We start from the raw sequence: 22,847 nt of genomic DNA, 5'->3' as shown, positions 1-22,847 counted from the left end.
CCCCTCGCGCGGAATCAAGATTGCGAACAGAACGCAATCATACTTTGCGATTCGCGAATTCCACCGGTTGATGGAAAACAGTTTTGCGGTCGTAGACACTTCTGACAGAATAGTTATGATAAAATGAAAGTTATTGAAGGAAAAAATAATCGATAAAATCGACGCAAAAGGTCATTCCCGAAAGCTTTTACATATGTTCATATAATATTAATTCTTCTTGATGTTCGTGTCGCTGAATGTCTGAAATTAGTTTTAATGGTTTTAATGGTTTGTCCCGCACTTTAAAAAAAACAATATCTCGTTCAACTTATTCTTATAATAAATCTTTTCTTAGAAAATATAGTAGTAGGTAAAAACAAAACACTAAAAAATATTCGCCATTTTTGAAATTAAAAGGAAAGTATTCGTAAAATATAAAATGCTTTCGCAAAATATCTGCAGAAAAATGGTCAATTATCAATTATATTATCAATTATATTATTGTTATATAATAAATAGTATACTTTGATGTACTTTTATATTTGAGATAATCAAAAATGAGATCGCGTCAATTTAATACCGAAAATTTAACAACATTCCGGTATTCGATCCATCAGACTTCCATATATTTTGATATTACCTGCCGCCTCAATGCTGTCATTTAAATTAAAATAGTAAAATAGGACATCGCACATATGTACTAGTACAGACTTTGTGATAGCTAGACGCATCAAAATTTATGAGCGAAGTTTCAACGTCACGATAGCTAATCTTTTGTTATTCGTCACTGTCGGATTGTGATGTATGTGTTGCATGCAGAAATTCTAGCGTAGATCAAGATTTAAACTTTTTAATGCCCTTTATAATAATCCATTTCATTATATATTAAAAGACATTTATTCAGAATTGTAACAACCTTGCACTGATATCGTATAAAATTCAATCATAATCATTATATGATAATATCATTATCATCTCGTAAATTAAGAAAAATATATAAAATCGCAAAATAAATATGCAAAATTAAAATAAAAAATAGCTAATAATAATAATTAAAAAATTAATTAAAAATTGGCAAGTAACAGCCAAGTCGCGGTAATTGGAATGTAAGAAAAAAGGAAAGAACTTCTTTTTTTTTATTATTACTATATTTCAAAATACTCGTCACAATACGTGCATTAAACACAAATGTTTCGGATTTATTCTTTGATCCATATTCAGCGTGACATTTATTATGCATTAGAGAATTCATATATTATTGTTTAATATTCTAATATACTAATAATAAACATACTGATAACAAAAAAAAGAAGATTTTTTCCCTCTTCCTTGCACTCTAATTATCGCGCATTGGCTCTTACTTGTTAATTTTTAATAAAATATATCTAATAAACAAAGCAAATTATCGGGCAATTATACAATTTCCATAGTAATTATAATTGAAAAAATACAATGCTAGTGAGCAAGAGTATAATTTAAAAACGTAAAAATGAATTAAAATTAAAATACACGTTTTAATCGAAATTAAATGCAAAAGCTGTCATTTATTAACGGAAATATATGTTTCTTCATCGATTATATGTGCGATAATTTTTAATTAGTATACGCACCACTCACGATCGCTAATGATGTGAATCTATTCGATGGTGAAAAAGAAACAAAATTGAGAATTCATAAAAGAGTCAAAAAAGCTAATGTTCTCCGAGTTGCGCCATTAGGCGCTACATTTCGCGGTGAGTAATTGCGTTTGCGAGTAGATGAAGGTACATATTTCTATTAAAAAGTCAGACAAGGAAGGGAAGAGCATTTATCAAACCAGATAATGCTGTATCATAAGATAACAGTGAGACTTCCCCAAGAAAAATTTTCATTCCTACATATTTTATGTCATTTTTTATATATTTTATATTTATGTTAAATATATATCTTTCGCATTAGGAAACTAATTAAAATTGTACGGCGTCAAGCTTGTCAATATTATCTTTTTCATGATTCCGTGCATTCGTCTATTTTATATAATATTGCCGCACACAATTTCCGCAAAGAAGTTAGATGGATTCACATTTACGAGAGAATTTTATAGTTCCATCGTCGGCACATCACCGTGTTCTGCCGATGGAAAACAGCTTTGCAGTCGTTTACTAGCACTTTCGATCCGGCGTCTGCTGCACGATAAATAAAAAAAAAAAGAAAATCACGCAGAGAGAGGAAAATGCGTAGGCGGATAAATTGGCGTACGTCTCGTCTTTGGAAGGACGATTTCGCGAAAGTATCGGAAAAAACTTTGTAATGAAGGATCGGAAATGATATAAAGAACGTAATGAACTGTATACATATAGCTTCATGTGTGTACTAACGGTAATTTTTATATAAATATTTAATGAAGACATACATATACACAGAAAGTAAGAGATGCAATGATATTTATGTTATAGATCGAAGTTATGCTCTCAGGAGGGCTCGCGTATAATTTGATCATTTAGATTATATTCATTAAAAAAATAAAAAAAAGTTGGAATGAAAGGCGTTTAATGCGTTAAAGCCGATAACGCGCGGATGTTCGTTACGATGCCAAGAGAGATGAAAAGGAGAAAGAGAGGAAGAAACGAGGAGAGAGATGCTGGCTTCTCGTATAGCCAGAAGAAAAATCTTGGTTATATTTCACATGACGTCGAAGCGGTTTTCTTATGTGTATGTAAAAGAGAGAGAGAGACAGCGTATATATGTTGCGCGTGCGAGACACGCACCTATCAGCACGTACATACACGCATGTCTTATGCTCCTCTCCCACGAAGAACACGAACCGTTCCGTGTCTTTGTCGTTCCCGTCTTCGTTTTTCATCGCGAGCTTTTTCCTCTTTTTTTCAGGGTCTTTCTTAATTGCTTTCCAGAGGAGTGAAGACGATCTCTCTTGTCTCGTCCTCATCCTTTCCCGCATCTATCTCTTAATACCACCTACAGTTGCCTGCCGTTAGTTGAATACAAAAGAAAAGACTATTGGATGAAAAAGCTACATCACACATTTAAAAATTTTGAATATTCACCTGTCTCAAGATTCTAAAAATCTAAAACGGTGATTTAAATATCATTATTCAATACTATTCACGTGAAATACAATTATCAGAAAATTATCTAGGATTCATTTGATATTCTAATATCTTATTAGATTAATTTTCAAATATTATTTAAGAAATATTAAATATGCTAATTTAATCTTATTAATAGGAATTAGCATCATAGAATAATAAATTAGCAGTATATATGTGGCATTTTTAAAAATGTGAAAAGATGTAACATCTCAAAATGTAATTACGAAGAATTCATCACGTTAATTGCATTAATATTCTAATAATCAATATCTAGAAACCGTCTGGAAATTGTATATAATAACAAAAATTGATAGTGATTTTATTAATGAAATAATATGAAAAAAAAAGATATTTAGCACGACGGCAAGCGGAAGTGACGATTATCTGCAACGGTTACGTAATCACCACGCCACATCGAAACCGAACGATACGATCGAAGAAATACGACAAAAAATAAAATACATATTTATACTCGATCTATGATATGCTCAATCTTTCCAAGATGAAAGAAAATTGGTTGCACACAGCTTCTCGAAACGCAACGATGACAGCAAACGCTGTTCGTGCGAATAATCAAACTTTGTTCGTTAATTGGTAAGCGTAAGTTTACGGATATGATTATCGAGTATACATACGTTCATAAATATTAATGTTAGAATCACGCTATCGTATCTACAGACTCTCGTTTTATACGAGAGAAGCATCCGGGCGGGCCTGTCTATCACGCAAATACCGCTTCTCACGTAGATGGAAGCGCGTCAAGAGTGATCCGGTTGCCACTCGATTACTCGACCCCGATGTATCAATTAAAGTTCCGGTGAGATCAGTACAATCAGGCGATGCGGGCAACCGACATTCGGGAAGAAACGCCCACGTTCCTAGAAAGTGACGGGAAAATACCGTTTGTTACAACTTGTAATTGCATTGCCGTAAGATTTATAGCAATGAGTTACGCACGTTTCCCGGTGTGACAACTGCCATTATATCCGACTTGTATGTTCTTCCTTGAAGTCTTACACACTGACATCGTGAACATTATTTTTGTAATAATACGAGTGAACGAGTGAGTATTATGGTTTTAAACTATTGTTTGCTTATTCTTTTTTTACATAATAATTTAATTACACATTATAATAAATTATTTTATTTTAAAGCATGTTTATGTTTGCTTAAAATAATATTAAAGATTTGAAAGAAATAGATAAAAATCTCTCATTAATGAAAATTAGTAACGTAACATAAAAATTAATGTATTAGCAATAATGTTCATTTTTCCTTGAAATTATAGGCACGACATATATAATTTCCCCCTGCTTTTTTTCTTTTTCTATATCTTCCTGGTATAATAAATATTAAAATTTCTCCTGGCACGGAACTTGTTAAAATGAAAACAATGACTCATTCCTGTCATGAAATATAACAATTACAATTTACCGTTATGAGCGTTAAGACAATATTAATTAGATTTCTCAAACAGGTGTAATATCGGGAGATTATGGTAATGACGATAAAATGTCTGGAAGAAAAAAGAGTTGTGGAACACACCTTCCAGCAAAATCGCACGGTATGAGTTGCCAAAGCGTGGCTTCCTCGGCGGATTAGTGGCAGACGATAGGCAGCAACAATCGCGAAAACGAGGCTCACGGTTCACTAATTGTTGACGCGGGGGAGCAATTATTACATACCGGGAGCGCATAAAATCAAGAGGAGCAGGGCGTGAATATAATCCGAGAGACGAGGGTACAGTTAACTATCTCACGGGGCTCTCATGGTACGCATCACGTGCCGGGGGCCAATTTCAGGTCGCGCGTCGCGCACCCAACACGCGATTCGATCCGTTTCTTTTTGAGGTAGGTTATTACCTCGTTTTCCTCGAAGCCACTCGCCCCGAGTTGTTGTACGTCTCGAACCCGCCCATTTCGTTTAAACTAAATAAAATGTACGAGCGGCCATTATATAAATCACGTTCTAAAAATATATAATACTTGCAATCTACGAGACTCATATACAGAGGTTGATTATATAACAGCTAAAATAAACTACGCGAAAGGTTTGAAAATGTTTGGATGTTCTACTTCTCTAGAAAATATAATGTTTTCAAGATCTGACGTTTCACACATACCTTATAACATTTTATAAAACGTGAAATGATGTATGATTACACACGTGAGCTTGGTAACAAAATTCTCTCTGAATATTTCGAGTTCATTTTAGCGAATTAAAATAGATTCATTAATGAAGAAATTTTATGAATGTAAAGAGCGGAAAAAAGAATCATTTTTATAGATTTGCTTATTACCAGACCTTGAGATAGATATGACCGTAAAAATATTTCTTTTTGATACATGCGTGTTATGTCATGTCGTAACAATATAATCATCTCGTATGCCTCATCACAACGTTTTCGATAAATACGATTCGTCACGTTTCTCAACTTCATTCGTGTATTATCTCCTTGACGATTTTACCCTGTCAGGTACGCATCTTCTAACTGATTTATTCGCATCGAGAAAATAAGAACTTACACGTGCCTGACAGCTCGATACAACGTGTACTACAGGGAACCTGCTTCCGCCATTCTATCGCTACACGCGTATCAAGCAAGTTCTACCGTAAATCGCGCAAGAAACCAACATGCGTAACGGATTATATGTCGCAACGATTTGTTAATTTCACTAGACATTGATGTACGAGAGCCAGAATAATTGCTGTCTAATTGACGACATTGATATAGCGCTGAAGTTTATGCGAGTATAATTTCTCTCAGATGATATGATGCGAATAACATCGTCTCTGTTTTTATCATATTATAACAAAATCTGTTTCGTAAGTATAAATTAAAACGAACTAATGATTTTTTTGTGACTTTTTTCAAGCAGCATCCATCTTGCAGGCCTCTTCGGACGATGTCAAGTCACCTAAGACGTCTCCTTGCCAAATCGCCCAAGGCGAATGGCATGGCAAGGTGAATTGCCATGTGTGCCAAACGATGAGCACACGAGAGCTACAAAATTACGCGTGGGGTCCCGATCGTCGAGCCCGTGAGAATTACCATTTCATGGCCCGAGGTAGGAATTCTCACGAGTGCACACGTATACGCGCTTATAGGTGTTCGCGTAACACGAGCGCGTCGACCTCGTCGACGATACCGATACGCTGCGAAGTTTCTAGATTCAGCTTCATCAACAAAATTTATAAGTGAGAAATTGAAAATAAATACGATCTCGAAGGGTTTCAGATGCTATAGATATCGGTCGAAGAATTTTGATGCTATAGACGATTGTGAATCTGTTTATTCAAACGTGTTAATTAAGTATATTAATATTATAATATTTTCTATTTATAAGAATGAGAGAAATTGAAAGAGAAATATTTTAGCGCTTGCATCGAAGACAGATTTCGAAAATTCTTTTTCCGCAATATCAGCATTAAAAATATTATATTATTTGCGAAAATGTTTATGTTGTTATAATTATTATTTACATTTGTCATACGCTTTACGCTATTGTATTATTTGAAATATATTCATGAGAATATGCAATATTAATGAGCATTGTTCCAATACACGAGTCAATTTGATTTGGTCAACAGCAACATATATGTATGAAGATATACTACGTTATGACATAAATTGTTATTGAATCTAATTACATAATATTATGTCATAAATCTGATTTTAATAATATATTATATGATAATATTGCATTAATAAAAAAATCATACCATAAAAATTATATAAAAAAATATCATAATTACATATAATTACAACTTATAATTTTAAAATATTTTACATTTTATGAAAATTTTATTTTCAGTATTTTTCAATAATTCTATTCGGTCATTCTATTTCGATCATTCTATTCTATTTCAGTCATATTTTATATTAACGCATATATCGAATTAAGTACATTTAAATTAAGATTTATTATTCTCTGTATTTCTCTACATTTACCGAGAACATAATACGCATAAACTTCATAATTACTCGATCCTACGTGTACGAAACTCTCAAGGATGAAACATCAACGGAAATTAATGATTTCGATGGAAGCTCTCTGATTGCAATTTCGAAATTGGAGCACTCGAAATCGGACCAAGCATTGGCTCGAATTTGAGTCTACTATCTCGAAGCGAAGGGCAGTCAGAAGCACTATAGCATGTTTATCCTTGATATGCTAATTCCTATTAGTGCTATTAGTCATACATTACGTATGATTTTAACGCGATAGATTGACATTTATTAATAGATCCTTATAGTTTACTAGCTTTGTATTCATTCGTGTCATCCTCTTTCAAAGGAGCAGAGAATATATTCTTATACTTTTTTACGAAAATAAAGATTAAAGTGAAAATGAAAGTAGAATAATATCGATTTAAATTTTCACATGTGTATCAACATAATTATTACGGTATCAAATTAATTAATATCAGTCGTTGGGACTTGTAATTATACAATACAGTTGCTAATGGCATACTGTGAACAATGAGTGAATTGTACGCAATAGGATTGATGATGGACATTTAGTATCCTCTCAATTTAATATTCAGCAGCGACGAATGTAATTATTGACATTATAATCGACTTGTTAATAAGACCAATTATTTTGTGAAGTTATAAGGTCACAACATTCAATCTAATCATTTAATTCTTTACCAAGCCTTTTTCAAGTTTCTTATTTGACACTCGATTAAGTTGAGTGAAAGCAAAAGTGCTGATTGTAAAAAATGCTATAAGAAAGCAATATTATACTTTTAATATAAATTTCAAAATAAGATCTGACATTTTTTATTATTAATCTATTCAATTTCAAATTTAATACGCACACTATACATAGTTAATTAATTTTAAATTTTATTTTTATCGCACGGTAATTTTCATACTGAATACAAAAGCTCTACGCAATGTTGACATAAAGCGTGATATAAAAAACGATAATTTCATAAATATTTAAACATTATAAATATTTAAATATTTTTTGCGATTTATGCGCGATTAATCGGTTAGGAACATTTTGTAATCATGATTTTGGAGTGGCCATCGCTAATGAATAAGCCATTCAATATCGGCTCACTCTTCAATCATTGGAAAAGTTCTCCGATCCGATTAATCTACTAATTTAAATGCAATCGCTATCAGACACGATCTGCAACAGTGCATGAGCCGCGGATCGATAGTAATTACGGTCGTTTATACGACGCAATTGAAGTATCATCCGAGACAACATAGACGGAAATAAATCCACCATCGCAAAGCACTCTCGACCTCCTTCCATTCTTACTCAGCAATAATCTTCGCTGCAGCAGGCAACAGGCCGTTGCACATGCGTCGTAGTTTGCCGCAACTTAAGATTACACTTATGCATGTTACGGTTTTTTTTCTAGGAAATAACGGGAACGCGAGTACGCGAACGACTATAAAGAAATAGTGTGTGTTTTCATGTTCTGACATGTGCTAATCATTCGAATTACAATGGAAATTTTCATTTTACTTAAACGCAAATTTGTAAAAATTCTAAGTCGATTTTCCAGAATATATTGTGCATTTTGATTAATTGGGATACATGAAATTAAAATGATCTCTCGCTTGTCTTAATCACAAAGTTTCGGTTTCCTCGATTTATCTTTGTTAAGATTTATTATCGATTAGACGGAGATTCAATTAAATAAAATCCACCGCGAATTTTTCGTTTTTCTTTTTGATATATGTACGATATTATATGTCAAAAATTACGCAAAAAACTTAAAGCGCACATTTAATATATTTTTTATTTAGAAGTCTTTCATTATAATTAATTCGACTCATATCTAATGTAGAAGTAGGATATTTAAATATAAAACTATTATTTTTAACGTAATTATTATTTGTGTACTGCACATATTTAAAAATTTTTTTCATAGTTTAAAAGAAGTTAAAAATTTTTTAAAGTAGTTTTAAAGTTTATATAAACGTCATATAGATGATACATGAGAAAATCATGTAAACATAGTTTAAAAGTCTATGATACAAGAGTTTGTTGCCGGCACAAAACTACTAGTGGCGTGGGCGAATGTTCCATCATAAATGCATGATGAAACAAGCCGTATGAACGCATATAGCGACTATGAAGGCTCAACGTGGTTAATCGAAACGATTAAAACCGGTCTCGTATTGCCAAGGGTCATCCTCGTGTTCATAGATGCTATAAGGGAATGCAAAAGGATGCACTGACAATATCTTCAAGTTTCAAATAGAGAAAAAAGTTAATTAAAACTCAATGGTTCATTAATCAAATTTTCATGAAATAAGTTATTGTTAATACTGTATGTAAATTTTATAAAATGTTACTTATATAACAAAAAAAAAAGAGGAAAAATAGTTTACAACTTTTCATTTCGAATACTATAGCATATCTTAAATTCCTGATCATTTATTTTAAAGAAAAAAATTACATTTCTTAAATAAATTTTGAAAGAATCGTGAAGAATGAAAATGAAGGAATGAAGCCGTCTGAGAGAGAAAAGGAGGAAACAAGTAATTAAAAAAATATACACGCGGATGGCAATGCGTTCAAGAAAAATTATTTTTGTAAAAATTTGCATCCTGTGCAAAACCATTTAATTTTAAGGAAAAATAATTTTCTTCAAAACTTATGCACTTACTAATCATCTACATTTGACTCGAATAATTTAGGTTTTTTACAAAAGAATTATTTTATAATTTCTTAACATTAAAAAATACTATATTATTAAAATTTTATTCACTATTTGACAGCAATGAGATATAAATATTAATAATGCTCCTGTCCTTCCCAAATAAAATTAAAATTAAAATTAAAAAATAAAAATTTAAACTATAATTTATATAAAAAAACCTATATTGTATTTCCATCTTTTTTCTAAAAAAGAAAAAAAATATATAAGTAAAAAATAAATGTGCCAATTAAAATTTCATCAAACATTTTTATCAAACTATTAATGTCAAATATAAAATGCATTTTATATTTTAGAAAAAATTTATAATAATGATTATTATCATGTCAATTAATCATCGAGGGTGATAATGTGCACGTTATAGCGCGAGTAGGAAATATCGTATCGATTGAAGATGCAATCGGCAAAGATATGCGCTCCCAGCTTGCAAAATGCGGAAGACGATACTGGGGTGATGCACCACCTCGCAAAGCTACGATTAGCGAGCAGCGACTTATGCTTGCCGATTTTCTTATCGTGATTCGATCGTCGAACGCCTCTTCTGCCGGTCTATTACAGCTTCGGAGATGTGAAATACTAGGAACGTCGACGAGCAAATGGCTTTCGATTTGACGGTAGGCGGGTACGAAAATACCGATCCGCTAATATTCGATGCTACGGAATCAGAAATTGTATGTGTGTGAAATATCTTGCAATTAATGATTGATAAATAACCATTTACATGATTGTTGAGATAAATATGTAATTTTACAGTATCACACATACAAGAATCCAAATACAAATTCACAATATAAGAAAAAACAATCAAAACGAAAAAAAAAATTTTAATCAATATAAGAATGTAAGAAATTATATAAAAAGATATAATTTTTATAATAATTTTGAGATGTAATTATCATAAAACGTTTAATCACATTCGCGTAAAAAGTGTATCTTTCTTTTATATATAATTATAATTATAATTTATATTTTTCATAATATACGTAACTTTAAAAAATAATACTATATAGTAAAGATATAATACACACATTTATTATAGAATGCGATTAATTTATAGAGATAGAAAAAGATATCAGAAATCTCTAGCGTTGTTATCTTACAGTTAGTAAGGATATTGTTAAACAAAATATTAAAATTAACGCGAATTAATCTTTTATCAAATGTCCTATTTTATTGCAACTTTTAGTTTTTTCATTTTCTCCATGGAATCTTAGAAAAGGTAAATTTGCTTTTAGTGCGATTTGACAGAAGGCAAGAAACGCAGGATCACCGGTCGTTGATATCGCTTCTACCGACAATCCTCGGTGTTCATAAATCAACGCTGAGAATATGTGAGGGATAATAATGAGGGACGAAGATGATGATGAAGAGTCTACGTGGAGCGCCTGGATGTTACTATCGGGACGACTGATACAGCAGGTGATCGGAAATTTACGGTGTGCGATAGTATCGAAATGGAAAGTTAGACCGTCCATAGAATTGTGAAAGGTTTATGATCTAGCAAAAGACTGTCTACCCAGTATGGTTGATAATCAGCACAATTGACAGTTAGAAAATTGGACGTCAGTTATGACGAGGTACTCGAGTTATTATTAGGCAGGATGCTTATTTTCAAGAAGACAATAAATATACAATAATAAAAATAAACCGGAATAATAACTGCAGAAAAATAATTACAATATTTTAATGGAAAAAATGTACATGTGAAGAAATAAATATGTATATATAAGCAAGACAAGATAAATAAAATTAAATTAAATTAAATTAAATTAAATAAAGTAAAAAAATTTATGTGATAAAAATAATTGAATTCATAAACGTAAAAAAAAGCGAAAGGTGAGAGTATTGTAAGTTATAAATATTCCGTATTTTTTCACGTTTTATTTATCAGTAATAAAAATGAAACGATGAGAAATAAAATGAGCAAAATCAATCATTCTGTATGTTTAATGCAATTAAAAACTGATCGCGTACTTTTAATTAATTTGTAAATTGAAAAATAAAAGAGTTCTTAGAAGACAAAAAAAGAGCGCGTAATAATAAGGAGAAAGAACAATGATGATATAATAGAGAAAATATAAAAATATATAAAAATGTCTATATAAAAACTATATAGAAATGTCTTACAATTAGTGATATGACCAGTCATTGAGATATATAACAGGAATGATAATTTATAATATGTATTATAATTTATAATGTATATTCTATGATATTATCGGAAAAAAAATTATATAGCGTGCTTACGGAATGTTTATGATGGATTGTATCGCGTAGTTTTCAAGCTTAATTTTTTATAACTTTAAGACACACACTCTATTTAATTAGTATCAAAAATATATGTTATTTCCAAGGTCACACATACTTATGTAGATTTATTTCGAAATTTTTAACTTATTTCAAACATTCAAAACCTTACGGTTACAGACTAAATGAGCAATTAATTTATGATGAATAAAAAATTAGAAAAATTATAAATTGTGCTTACCCTATGATTGCTCTGCTGTTGTTAGATGTTGTTCCTTCAGACTTATATATTCACTCACGCAAACAGTTAATTACGATCGCACGACACTGCCGATGTTAATTACACACGTAATATGTATAATGTATTGCGACTAAATTAACGTGAAAATTATGATTCGCTCGATGTTCGAAAATCACGTAGCGAAACGGCATTAGTTACTATGACAATGAATGTTGCTACCTAATAGAATACAAACTGCTCGACCAGAGTCGATTTATTCCGTATTCGCGATGCTTTATTGAAAAATTTGAAAGAGAAAGAGAGAAAGAATCGAGAAAGAGCGAGAGCGAGAACGAGAGAGAGAGAGAGAGAGAGAGAGAGTGAGTGAGAGAGAGAGAGAGAGGGAGAGAGAGGGAGAGAGAGGGAGAGAGAGGGAGAGAGGGAGGGAGGGAGGGAGAGAGGGAGAGAGTATTACCAGTTTCACTGTGATACTGCACGATATTACGCGAATAATAGGGTTAAAATACGATTTTACTACGACAATATACGGAACGACGCTACCTTTTCACTCGACCTCGTCCTACAAATGGCAACAATGTGAACACTGCGTATAAAGAGCGCGTTATACGTCACGAATTTTGGCACGTACTTCACGGTATGTGTTCATACGCGCGGTGACCTTGCCATTCGTACGGTGACACTGGCGCGTGGAAGATGTGAATCGCTACCCGTTTATTATCTCATTATTCCTCGGTAAGTAGGAAATAACACGAATCACTTTCTATCATCTCTCTCTTTTCCGTATAATATTACATTTAACGTTTATTAATTAATAAGTTCATAAACGTGTCGAAACGTTATCTATGACGACACAGATATTTCACGCACAATTTGTTTTAAGTCAGAATAAATACATCGTTTTCGCCGAACGAAATAAAGTATAGGTTATTATATATATTTCATATTGTATATTTTCAGGTTGCCTATCACATCTCACAATCAGTTATTTATTCAATTCTCATAGTAAAGGAATCAAGATGAGTTCATCGATATCATTTTCGAAGTTTTCAGTCATTAACAAAGCGTTATATAGATATAGAACAAATCGATTCTCTAGTCCAAGTCTATTCGTACATTAATCGTGATCGTTAGTGATAAACGTGACGTTGTCGTCTTGAAAATAAAGAATAAGTTTGGCTACACTGATTCTAGAGCACTGAGCGGATCGTGGCGTTGTTCTTTGTTGTAATATTGTTGTAATATAATAAAGTGCGTGTCGTGTGCGATGTTTTACGGGAGTGCCGTGCACAGTATCGCGCGATTATCGATTAGTGCGCGGGCGATCGTTATTAACTGCTTTCATAATTATTGTGTGAGTGTCATGAAGCAACAGCATGAACGAGAGGACAAAGGAGGAAGAGGAGGAGGAGGAGGAGGAGAAGGAGCGCGGGAAGACTGGCGACACTGGAGCAATCGGGGGTAAAGTACCATTTATAATTTAATTAATTTTTTATTTACTAAATTAATTGCTTATTTTTTTGCGGTAGTAATCTATTTTATATCATTAATTTAATGCATGTAAATAAATTAGCCAATTTTTAATTTTCTTTCCAAAAAGATTTAAAAACTTGAATAATATTAAATAATAATATATAGAGATGACATTATGATATTTCCGGTATTGCAGTGATTACGTGATTAAAGTACTTTAAAAAATGTTCCAACTAGAATGTTTTCTCTCTTATTTATGTGTCATAATGAAAGTAATAATGCAAAAAGATAGATTAGAAAAAGTACTAAGGTGAAATAATGATATCATTAACGATAATTCATCAAATACCTTGTACTTGTTTATTATATTTTATTGTAACCGTGAAATAATGACGATGAGAGATTATCTTTTATCGCTTTGACGAGGAAAAACGATCATCGATTTTTCCATTTACTAATGGCTCTTCCGCCTTCACTGATAACAGAGATATGCAGATTTCGTATTTTTTGCAAAATACATGATTCGTACATTATTTTATTTTCTAGATTATTACCGGTTTAACTTCTCTTATATAAAATTGAAATATTTTAATTTTGAAATTTATCAGAGATTAATTTTGTATACGAAAAAAAGTCGACAATGGTTTAATTTAAAAGTAACGTTGCATTCGTGTCGCGGCTAAATTATACCCTAGATAAAGCCTTCAACAAGGCTATTGTATCCTGCACCGCGTGCGTGAAGTTCATACGAAGGTTCATATGATGCAGCGTCGATACTGCATTGTTTTGGTGCCGCACGTCATTAAGCCCCCTATTGAATAATGACGGGACCGGATAATTCAGTGAGAGAGCATCAGGCTTAATGGAAATCGGTTACCTCTTTGGATCCGAACAGAAAAAATTGCCGCGAACTTAATCACATAAATGTGCGAATATATTAGCACATAAATTATATTAAAATTAATAGCTGTAGCACTAAATAAGAGTATAATAAAAAATTGAATTTTTGTTACAATTTAACATAAACTGACATAATGATAATTTAATACAAATTAACGTAGAAAATTAATTTTAATTTAATAAAAAAATTACATTAAATTTTTTTTATTTAAAAGACACAATATAAATTCGAATGTTTATCAAAACTTTTATCAAAATCATTATATATTCTTTCATTTTTCTTTTTTTTTATTAAATTCGTAAATAAAAGCTTTAATCGTACATTGTACATTGTGAACTAATCGAAAGATTTTTCCGCGTATTGATATAAAACCAATGCTACGCATAATCCAGCACAGATTTGACGTTAATGCGAGACTTACCAACGAGACGGATCGTTGCTGAAGCTTGAGACCTAAGTCCTCTTTTTCGTCTCCGCAGTCGGTCGTATAAAACAGCACGCTCTTCTTAGATCCCCTGAAATCAACCCTCGTTATGTCTTCGATGAGAAGAGGTGCGGGTAGGATCTGTGCTTTAGTGTTAAGTCCACTTTATGAGACACGAGCGGGAGCTAGGCTTCCGCGGTATAATCTGATTAGTCGAGGACCATAATTCGATCGATAATCTGATCGGACATCTTCTCGCAATGCTATTGACCGATAATGCTACGGTAATGATAATTTCAAAAAAGTTTTGGTACAATAAACGTAGCGGAATAATCCAATAATATATTGTTAATATATTGAATAATCCAATAATATATTGTTAGTATCGTTTCTATATAAAATATTTAGAACGGAAGAATACGTAACAAAAGATAAATGAAAGAATAGAGAGAGAAAATACATATATAATATTTTTTATATTGTAACTCAAATTAAATATGAAAAATTATTTAATAAAAAAATGAATTTAATAATATAATTTCTTGTAATAATAATATAATAATCGTTATGTTATCGGATAATTTTATTTGAAGAAAGAGTAAATATATGATATGTGACACATATCTAGTAACCGCGAAATTGCGATGTCAAAGTTTTTTAATTCGTTTGCGTAGTAACGAAATAGATGTAACCGTCGTGCGGTCTCTTGGCGATCTCTCGAATTATACTCTTCAATTATGAGCTATAAATCAATGGCTCGATCAACGCTCGCCCTGTCGCAGGCGATTAAGCTCGCAGGTTGATGGTAGAGTGCACACTAGCCGTGGCCTGCGTTTATGGTAATCGTACCTGAGTGTCTTCCCATTACGGTTGAAGGGCTGATGTTCGGCGAGCACAGGCGAATCCGTGTAGCACCGGCTCTCGCTCATAGCGACGACTACGGCATCTCTTACGACTCTTTTCAATTGGCCCAATCACGTTGACATCTGCAATCGAAAGAGTAGCTATAAAAATCAATTCGGGCACGTGATGAACGAAATTTCGGATTTTATTGTCTTTTTTACGATAATACAGCCTTATTTTTAGTAGTAGAGATTCTTTTGATTAATTTAAAATTAATTTCTTTTTAGCAAAACTGTCGAGGAAGATCGTTTATCGCAGCTCTCGAACTTCCGCATATCTCTAATTTAATCTCGAACTAAAATTACGTTAAAGTAAATTCTATCTAAAATTAGCTACGAAATGTGGTTTCCAATTTATTTGCTTCTCTCTCTAGTTTAGGTCGCGAAAACATTTTTTTTTTTTTCAATCATTCCTAACTTGAAAATAATTAGTATCAATTTTTATTTATTTTTATAATTACGAGGCATAACTGCATTTATCATTAATCGCAATTTATAATTGTTTTTATATCCTCGAATGTAATTGAAAAGATCAAACCGGCGGTAATTTTCTGCAAAACAGACGCGATAATCGGTACATCACACAATCTCTTAGAATTGGCCTTTGTAGAGTAAATACGTCGGAATGTGTATTGATGACGTACAAGAGGTACATCGATTTGATGCGGAACACGCATTGCCAATATCCGAGTCTTCGCTATCGAGCTCGATTGTAACGCGGCCCACGTAACAATCTCAACCTAACGACCTCGATTACTCGTAACTCCACGTTCGGATCTCGGTTCGGTGTTTGGAGGCGCCAAGCTGATCTCGCTGTGTGCAACCTACGCACTATAATCGACTCATGCACGCTGGACAGCGTTAAATCCGATTCAGATGAGCAGTAATGGCGATCATTATTGTATATTATTTTATATCCATATAATCTATTAGATAGATTATAAAAACATCAATAGATATTTAAAATATAATAGAAAATATAAAGGTAAGAATTATATAAAAGAGTTACATGTGACTGCAATATGTGATTATAATACATAATATATTTGTTTTTTATTCATAGAGTTATGTTCGAAAGAGAAATTAATAAGATTACATGTTCGAAAGAGAAATTAATAAGATTACATAAATATTTAAACGGAAGAAATATATAAAACTAAAAGTTGTGTAAAATAATTTTATAACAATTTTTTAAATTAATTTTTAGCATCTCTTTTATATAATTCTTATTCCATAAAAATATAAAATTGCATAATAGCTTAAAATTACAATTGATATTATTATCTTTTCTCGGAATAAAATAAGTGGTTTCATCCATTTTTTACGCTAACTCGGGATGGAAACAGATTAAATATATAGTTAAGCAACATGCAATGCGAAGTACATGTTCGCGTTGGCGCCTCGTAAGGAAGATCTTATAGTATACAGAAAAGCCTATTAGAGGAAACATGTTAAAGATACCGTTCTGAACAAAGCTTTACGAGTGATATCCGCAAATGTATTAAGCAACCGTGCACAATGGCCGACTACTAATTTGCATAAGTTATGTGCGAGAAAGTTCATTCCTCCGCCTACGGCGGAAATTCATATACGTGTTCCATGTATGCTTGTGTATAAACGCAAACACACGACACGTTGCATGAACGGGACTCGCCTAATCAGATATCTAATCAGACTCTGCGATTTTAAGTAAGAATATTCTGAAAGAAAGGTTGATCAGATTTTACATCGTACTGATATATGCAATTTCAATTATGAGAAGTCTATTATTTCATAAAATTAGATGAAGCAACTGGGAATAATTTTATGTGAAAAATAAATCAATTAAAAGATGATATTAATGTGAATTTTATTTCTTCGAAAATAAGCGGCTGATGTTTGATATCAAGTAACGTGAAAATAATCGAAATAAAAATCTTTTAAATTTATGAGCGATTGAAAAAATAAAAAACTCCCTGGAAAGTGAATATCACAGGCGGAAAATAACTTTGCATAAATTTTATTTTAACACAGAATTTTAATTTGATATTTAATTACAAAGTATTCAATCTCTGTTTCAAATATGCACATAAAAAGTTATGAATATAAATAAATGGTTAATTAATTTCTCATAAAAATTCATTCAAAATTGATAAAAAAATCCATAGATAAATATTACTTATAATTGGTAATTTAATATTTTCCATTATGCGTAGCTTGTTCACTTTAATAAAAAATCTTTTAAGATAAATATTACTTACAATTAATAATTTAATATCTTCTATTATACATAGCTTATTGTTCAGTTTAATAAGAAACCTTTTGCATGAAAGCTTTTGAAGTACGTTCTATCAAGAAACCTATAAAATTCATTTTGTATTGAAATTGCAAATCATTTATTGGATACTTTAATAGATGAAAAATCAATTGTAAAGAAGATGAAGCGTGAAACAAGATTTAAATGTGAAAAAAAGAAATCTTTTAATATAAAATTCAAGCAAAAATTCAATCGTTCGTATATATTTTCCAATAAAAAGCAATGAAAAAGAACTTATACGATGAAATACAGCAATGTATCAGAAAGTATATGAACAATATAAAATAAACATGTTATATCGTACACATTATGATGCGTAATAATATAGTATATGATAATATAATAAATTTTATTTCGCGTAAACGACTACAACTAAACTCAAATATATGCTCTCCGTCAGTTTAAATTAATAAATTAATAATTTATTAATTTAAATCAATAATTTACACAGAAATATAAATACAAGTTTATTTACACGATAATAATGCAATTTGTTTTAATACAGTTCTGTGTTCCGCTATTTGCGTCATACATTATTAACGAATTGAATGCAGCGTGTTCTTTGTTACTTTGTGTAATCCGGAATAGATATCGCATAGTGTTCTGAAACTACAACTAATTACGAGCACGTCTAACAAGTCGACCTTGACGCGTGCGTAATGGTAAGAATACAGCCCGCAGGGGAGACATCAATAGAAACACGATAATGATCGTACGTTACATATCGACGGCACGTACAGCTTTATGAGTTTGATCAACCAGCCGCAAAGCCGTTTCACGCTGTCGCGGATCGCTTTCAAATAATAGTGTTGCAGCACAAATAAATGAACGACCACGCCTGTGATTCTATTCAGAGATAGGTTTTAGAAAAATTTGCATTGATGCGAAGCTTTTATTAGATTTCTATGTGCATACAAATACTTCCGTTCTCTTTTAAAACTTCATTTAAATCTTTGTTTACTTATTAATTATATGCGCGAGTAACCATTAAATATTTTTAAATTTTTAAGTTGAAAAATTTAGTTGAAATTTTATATTTTATTATGCTTTTGATTAAATATAAAAGTAATATTTATATATTGCATGGATATATTTGTAGATTTTTTAATATAAATAATATATTATATTTTAAATCGACTTTTTAATATGAATAATATAATGTTTTGACATATCTATATTTTTCCGAATAGTATTACATATTAATGCTAAAATTTAGGAATACAGAGATACTTCTTTTGTGAGTTTATTTTTTTCATAGATTATATATTTTTGCAACACATACAGATATTATACATTTTATACTCCATTTAAAAAATACAAGTTTAAATAAGTTTAAAATAGATAAGTTTAAAAGAAATATAGACAAAATAAAATAAATATACTTTGTTAGGTAAATGTAGCCGTAAATAATTATTATAATTAGCTGTAAATGACAAATATGTGAATAAATATTCCAATGTGTGTCAGACGTGTAAAATTCTATAAAATTTCAATTTTTATGAAAAAAATACGACGGTAATATCCGCTTCAATTGTTGCAGTAAATCTGTGATTAAAACAATAGCTGGTACATATCAAATTTTACTTGTATATTACTGATTGTTATTATGAATATTATGTGCACACACGCGATACAGACGACATACGTTGTAAAGGGCATAGAGAAGGGTGAATTATCCATGATCAAGATCCGTGACGAAGTTATGACGGTTACACAGCTGTTCGTCAGGTGTAGCTTCGAGCTAAAGTCAGTGAGTTTAATGAGTTGAAATTTCAGAGACGGATATTTTTCGGGATTTCGGATGTCGTGGATTTCCGTTTCGATGCCTGTTCGTTGATAATTATGGGAAAGAAAAGACAGAAACTTAATTCTCACTATCACTATTGTCAGTAAAAATGATATTTCAACTTCAGATCTCTTTATGTGTGTATGTGACTATAGATATAAAGAAATTTTACATATACATGTATATGTGTGCGTATATATTGAGAATTAATAGAGTCATATATTAATGAGAATGTGTAATAGCAAGCGATCAGCATATTTTGTTACTATTTGATACGCGATCAATCGGAATTAATATCGAGTACTTAAAAGTTGCATATCTACCGTGATAAATATACATACAGTCGTATATAAATCGCGACTCTTCCGAGGATCTATTTACCCACACGGATTTTGCAGGAAGATTCATCGGAGTTGGAGAATCTCTAAAAGCAACGTTTCAGAAATGTCAACTGAATAGATAAGCGCGCGAAATTACACATGGGGCGATTTAAAGCCACGCGTGCAATTTCTTCGGCGACTCGATGTAATCAAAACGAAATATATATACAAGTAGAAATTGCTTTTTAAGCTTTCCATCTGGCTGTGCTGGATTACACATAAGTGCCATATATTTAAGCTTGCCTAGCACGAGCTAATATTAGCATTTTGATGAAATATATGCACGATGCGAAAAAAAAGAGACATTGCAACACCTCGATATTTATATATGACATCGCATGTAATTAAAATTGTACGCAGCATTAGCGATGGGCACGTGGCTAATGTGGCAATCTATGTGGAAATAAATCTCGGTATTACGTCTTGTCAGCGTCGACAATGCAAAAGCACACGCGTTGCAATGACGGGCGCGATACGCATCAAAAAGCATGGAACGCTAAAAAAGGAGAATGCGATCGCACAATGGAATCCCGGCAGACGCAATGGAGGATACGCGGGTGTAACGCGAGTTTACGGTATCGTAATACGATCTGCGCGATAATAAGGTACGAATAAACGGCGAAATAACCGTTCCACCAAGAGCATCGCAAAGTCCCATTGTCGTTGATATACCGATACAAGGACGTACAATGGAAACATAACGCCGTGATGCATGCGTCTTGTCGACGTGTTATTTGTCAGTCGTGCAACTTAATAAATAACAACATGTGTTTCAGCTTCTTCACCAATCGTAGTTCGAGTCAAACGTGAGTATATAATTACAGATTATTTAAATAAAAAAAATATATACACGAGATGTGCGTTAATAAACAGATTGGCCGCGCAGATTAATTATAAAAATTGAGCAAATTCGCTATTTTATAGAAATAATAAATGAACTTTTTAATTTAGTTTTGAAATATAATAATTCGGTTAAAATAAATTAGAAAGCAGAAATAAAATCTTCTAGAAAGCACAATTTTTTTGTGTATCCCGCTCTTATTTGTTAAAAAGTTTCTTCCTCAATTATTATTACGAGCCGGCATTTCTCACTTATCTAAGAGCACGGTTAAGGCAATCTGAAGAAATAGTCGATGTCGGATCTACTAGAATTCCGGTTTCGATTCAAAGAAAGAATGTTTCTGATCAAATTTAGCTTTATCTAATCCGAGCCTTCGTTATCCGTGATGTGCGAATTAAATTATTTCTATTTTACTTTTTCAACTGCTAAGAAAGATTAGTTTTAATAGAAATATATATTATTTTATTTTATATGTATAAAGTATGTGTGCGTACATTATGAAATATTGTGTTTATATCACTCCGTAAATATAACTCTGAAAATATAGTTTTATGTAAATAATTCTTTATTATAATTTTTTATAATAATAAGATATCGTGATCGTAAAATTGTTTTTGAAATTATAAGATATATTACTTTTGGAATTTATTTGGTTTTACGATTTGAATGCAACCTTTATTCGAGTATTTTGGTGCGTATCTGCGTACTTATCTCTGAAGCTACTCGCTAAAAAGATTTGCCTCAGCTTCCGTGAATGTCATTTCCGCCGTCGCGTCGTATTCAAGAAGGAGAAAAAGATAAGCTGGATAATAACTTGCGTATATAGGTGCGCAGAGAGAAATACCGTAGTCTCCATTGGTAATCATTGCGATTTGTCGCATGAAAAGCGTTTGCCAGTATGAATACTAAACTTTTATGATTATGTCTGGATTTTCCAACTTACGTGCTCTTGAGAAGAAGTTATCTTTGATAGTTTATTCGTTTGAATTAAAACAACTTTATCCTTTAAATTTATCAAGAAAACTTGTTTGTAGAAGCAACGGTACTTTTTGTTGATTATACTTCTATTTTACTTTTGCCAGAATTTCTCACCTCGCGATCTTCCTGTGCATTCTCTTGTATGCACGCTAGTCGCAACATTCCTAATGTACTGAACATTTTCCATAATAATAAAAGCAAAGCAATAAAAGACAAGCTTATAAAAGAGCATACCTTAACGCTAATTACTTCGGAAGTACTAATAATATTCTTCGGTGTTCAATGATCCGCGATAAAAGTCTCATACATTGATAAGCTTCCTGAGTTTAGAAGAAACGAAAGTGCCGATCGACTTGAAGCCACGTCTGCTAAGTTTCTTTAAGCTTAGATATTTACATACATCTGATAATTTATGATAATCGTCATGCGATTACCAATTCGAGTATCATTTAACTGTTCTTCTTTAAAAGGCTATCCATTTAAAGACTCTGTCAAAGAATTTGCTATTATTAGTTTCTGTAGTAAAATAAAGTATTTCAGCAGTAGAAGTACTCTCTTATGTATGAATTTCCGCCGGATAATGCTTTGTATGTGTTTGTTAGCGTTTTTTATTATTATTCATA

At 31.8% G+C, this 22,847-nt stretch overlaps 2 protein-coding genes across 3 annotated transcripts in view; one reads left to right on the top strand and one right to left on the bottom strand.

Moving 5' to 3' along the window:
- Positions 1 to 22,847, bottom strand: part of Sprt (PDZ domain-containing protein sprite) — a 61,603-nt gene that overhangs the window by 21,922 nt on the left and 16,834 nt on the right. Inside the window, exons 2-3 of one of the 2 annotated variants that reach the window (XM_083107947.1) lie at positions 15,891 to 16,027; positions 15,039 to 15,132 (exon numbers count right to left, since the gene is read on the bottom strand). In XM_083107947.1, coding sequence (XP_082964073.1) covers positions 15,039 to 15,132; positions 15,891 to 15,970 — 174 coding nt within the window. In that variant the 5' untranslated portion in view covers positions 15,971 to 16,027. Of the gene's footprint in view, positions 1 to 12,246; positions 12,501 to 15,038; positions 15,133 to 15,890; positions 16,028 to 22,847 lie in introns of those variants that run through there. The other variant, XM_083107948.1, reaches the window with a different exon arrangement.
- The window catches only part of LOC145976673 (uncharacterized), a 105,773-nt gene continuing 95,861 nt past the window's right edge, over positions 12,936 to 22,847 (top strand). Inside the window, exons 1-2 of the mRNA XM_083107960.1 lie at positions 12,936 to 12,978; positions 13,204 to 13,704. The gene's annotated coding sequence lies outside the window, so the exon portion shown is untranslated. The remainder of the gene's footprint in view (positions 12,979 to 13,203; positions 13,705 to 22,847) is intronic.

This window comes from Camponotus vicinus, unplaced genomic scaffold (assembly GCF_025532165.1).
Source record: "Camponotus vicinus isolate PSW18456_S1 unplaced genomic scaffold, iyCamVici1.0 SCAF_9, whole genome shotgun sequence".
Taxonomy (NCBI): domain Eukaryota; kingdom Metazoa; phylum Arthropoda; class Insecta; order Hymenoptera; family Formicidae; genus Camponotus; species Camponotus vicinus.
The sequence above is the reverse complement of the archived record's forward strand: the minus strand, read 5'-3'. Positions and strand labels throughout refer to the sequence as shown.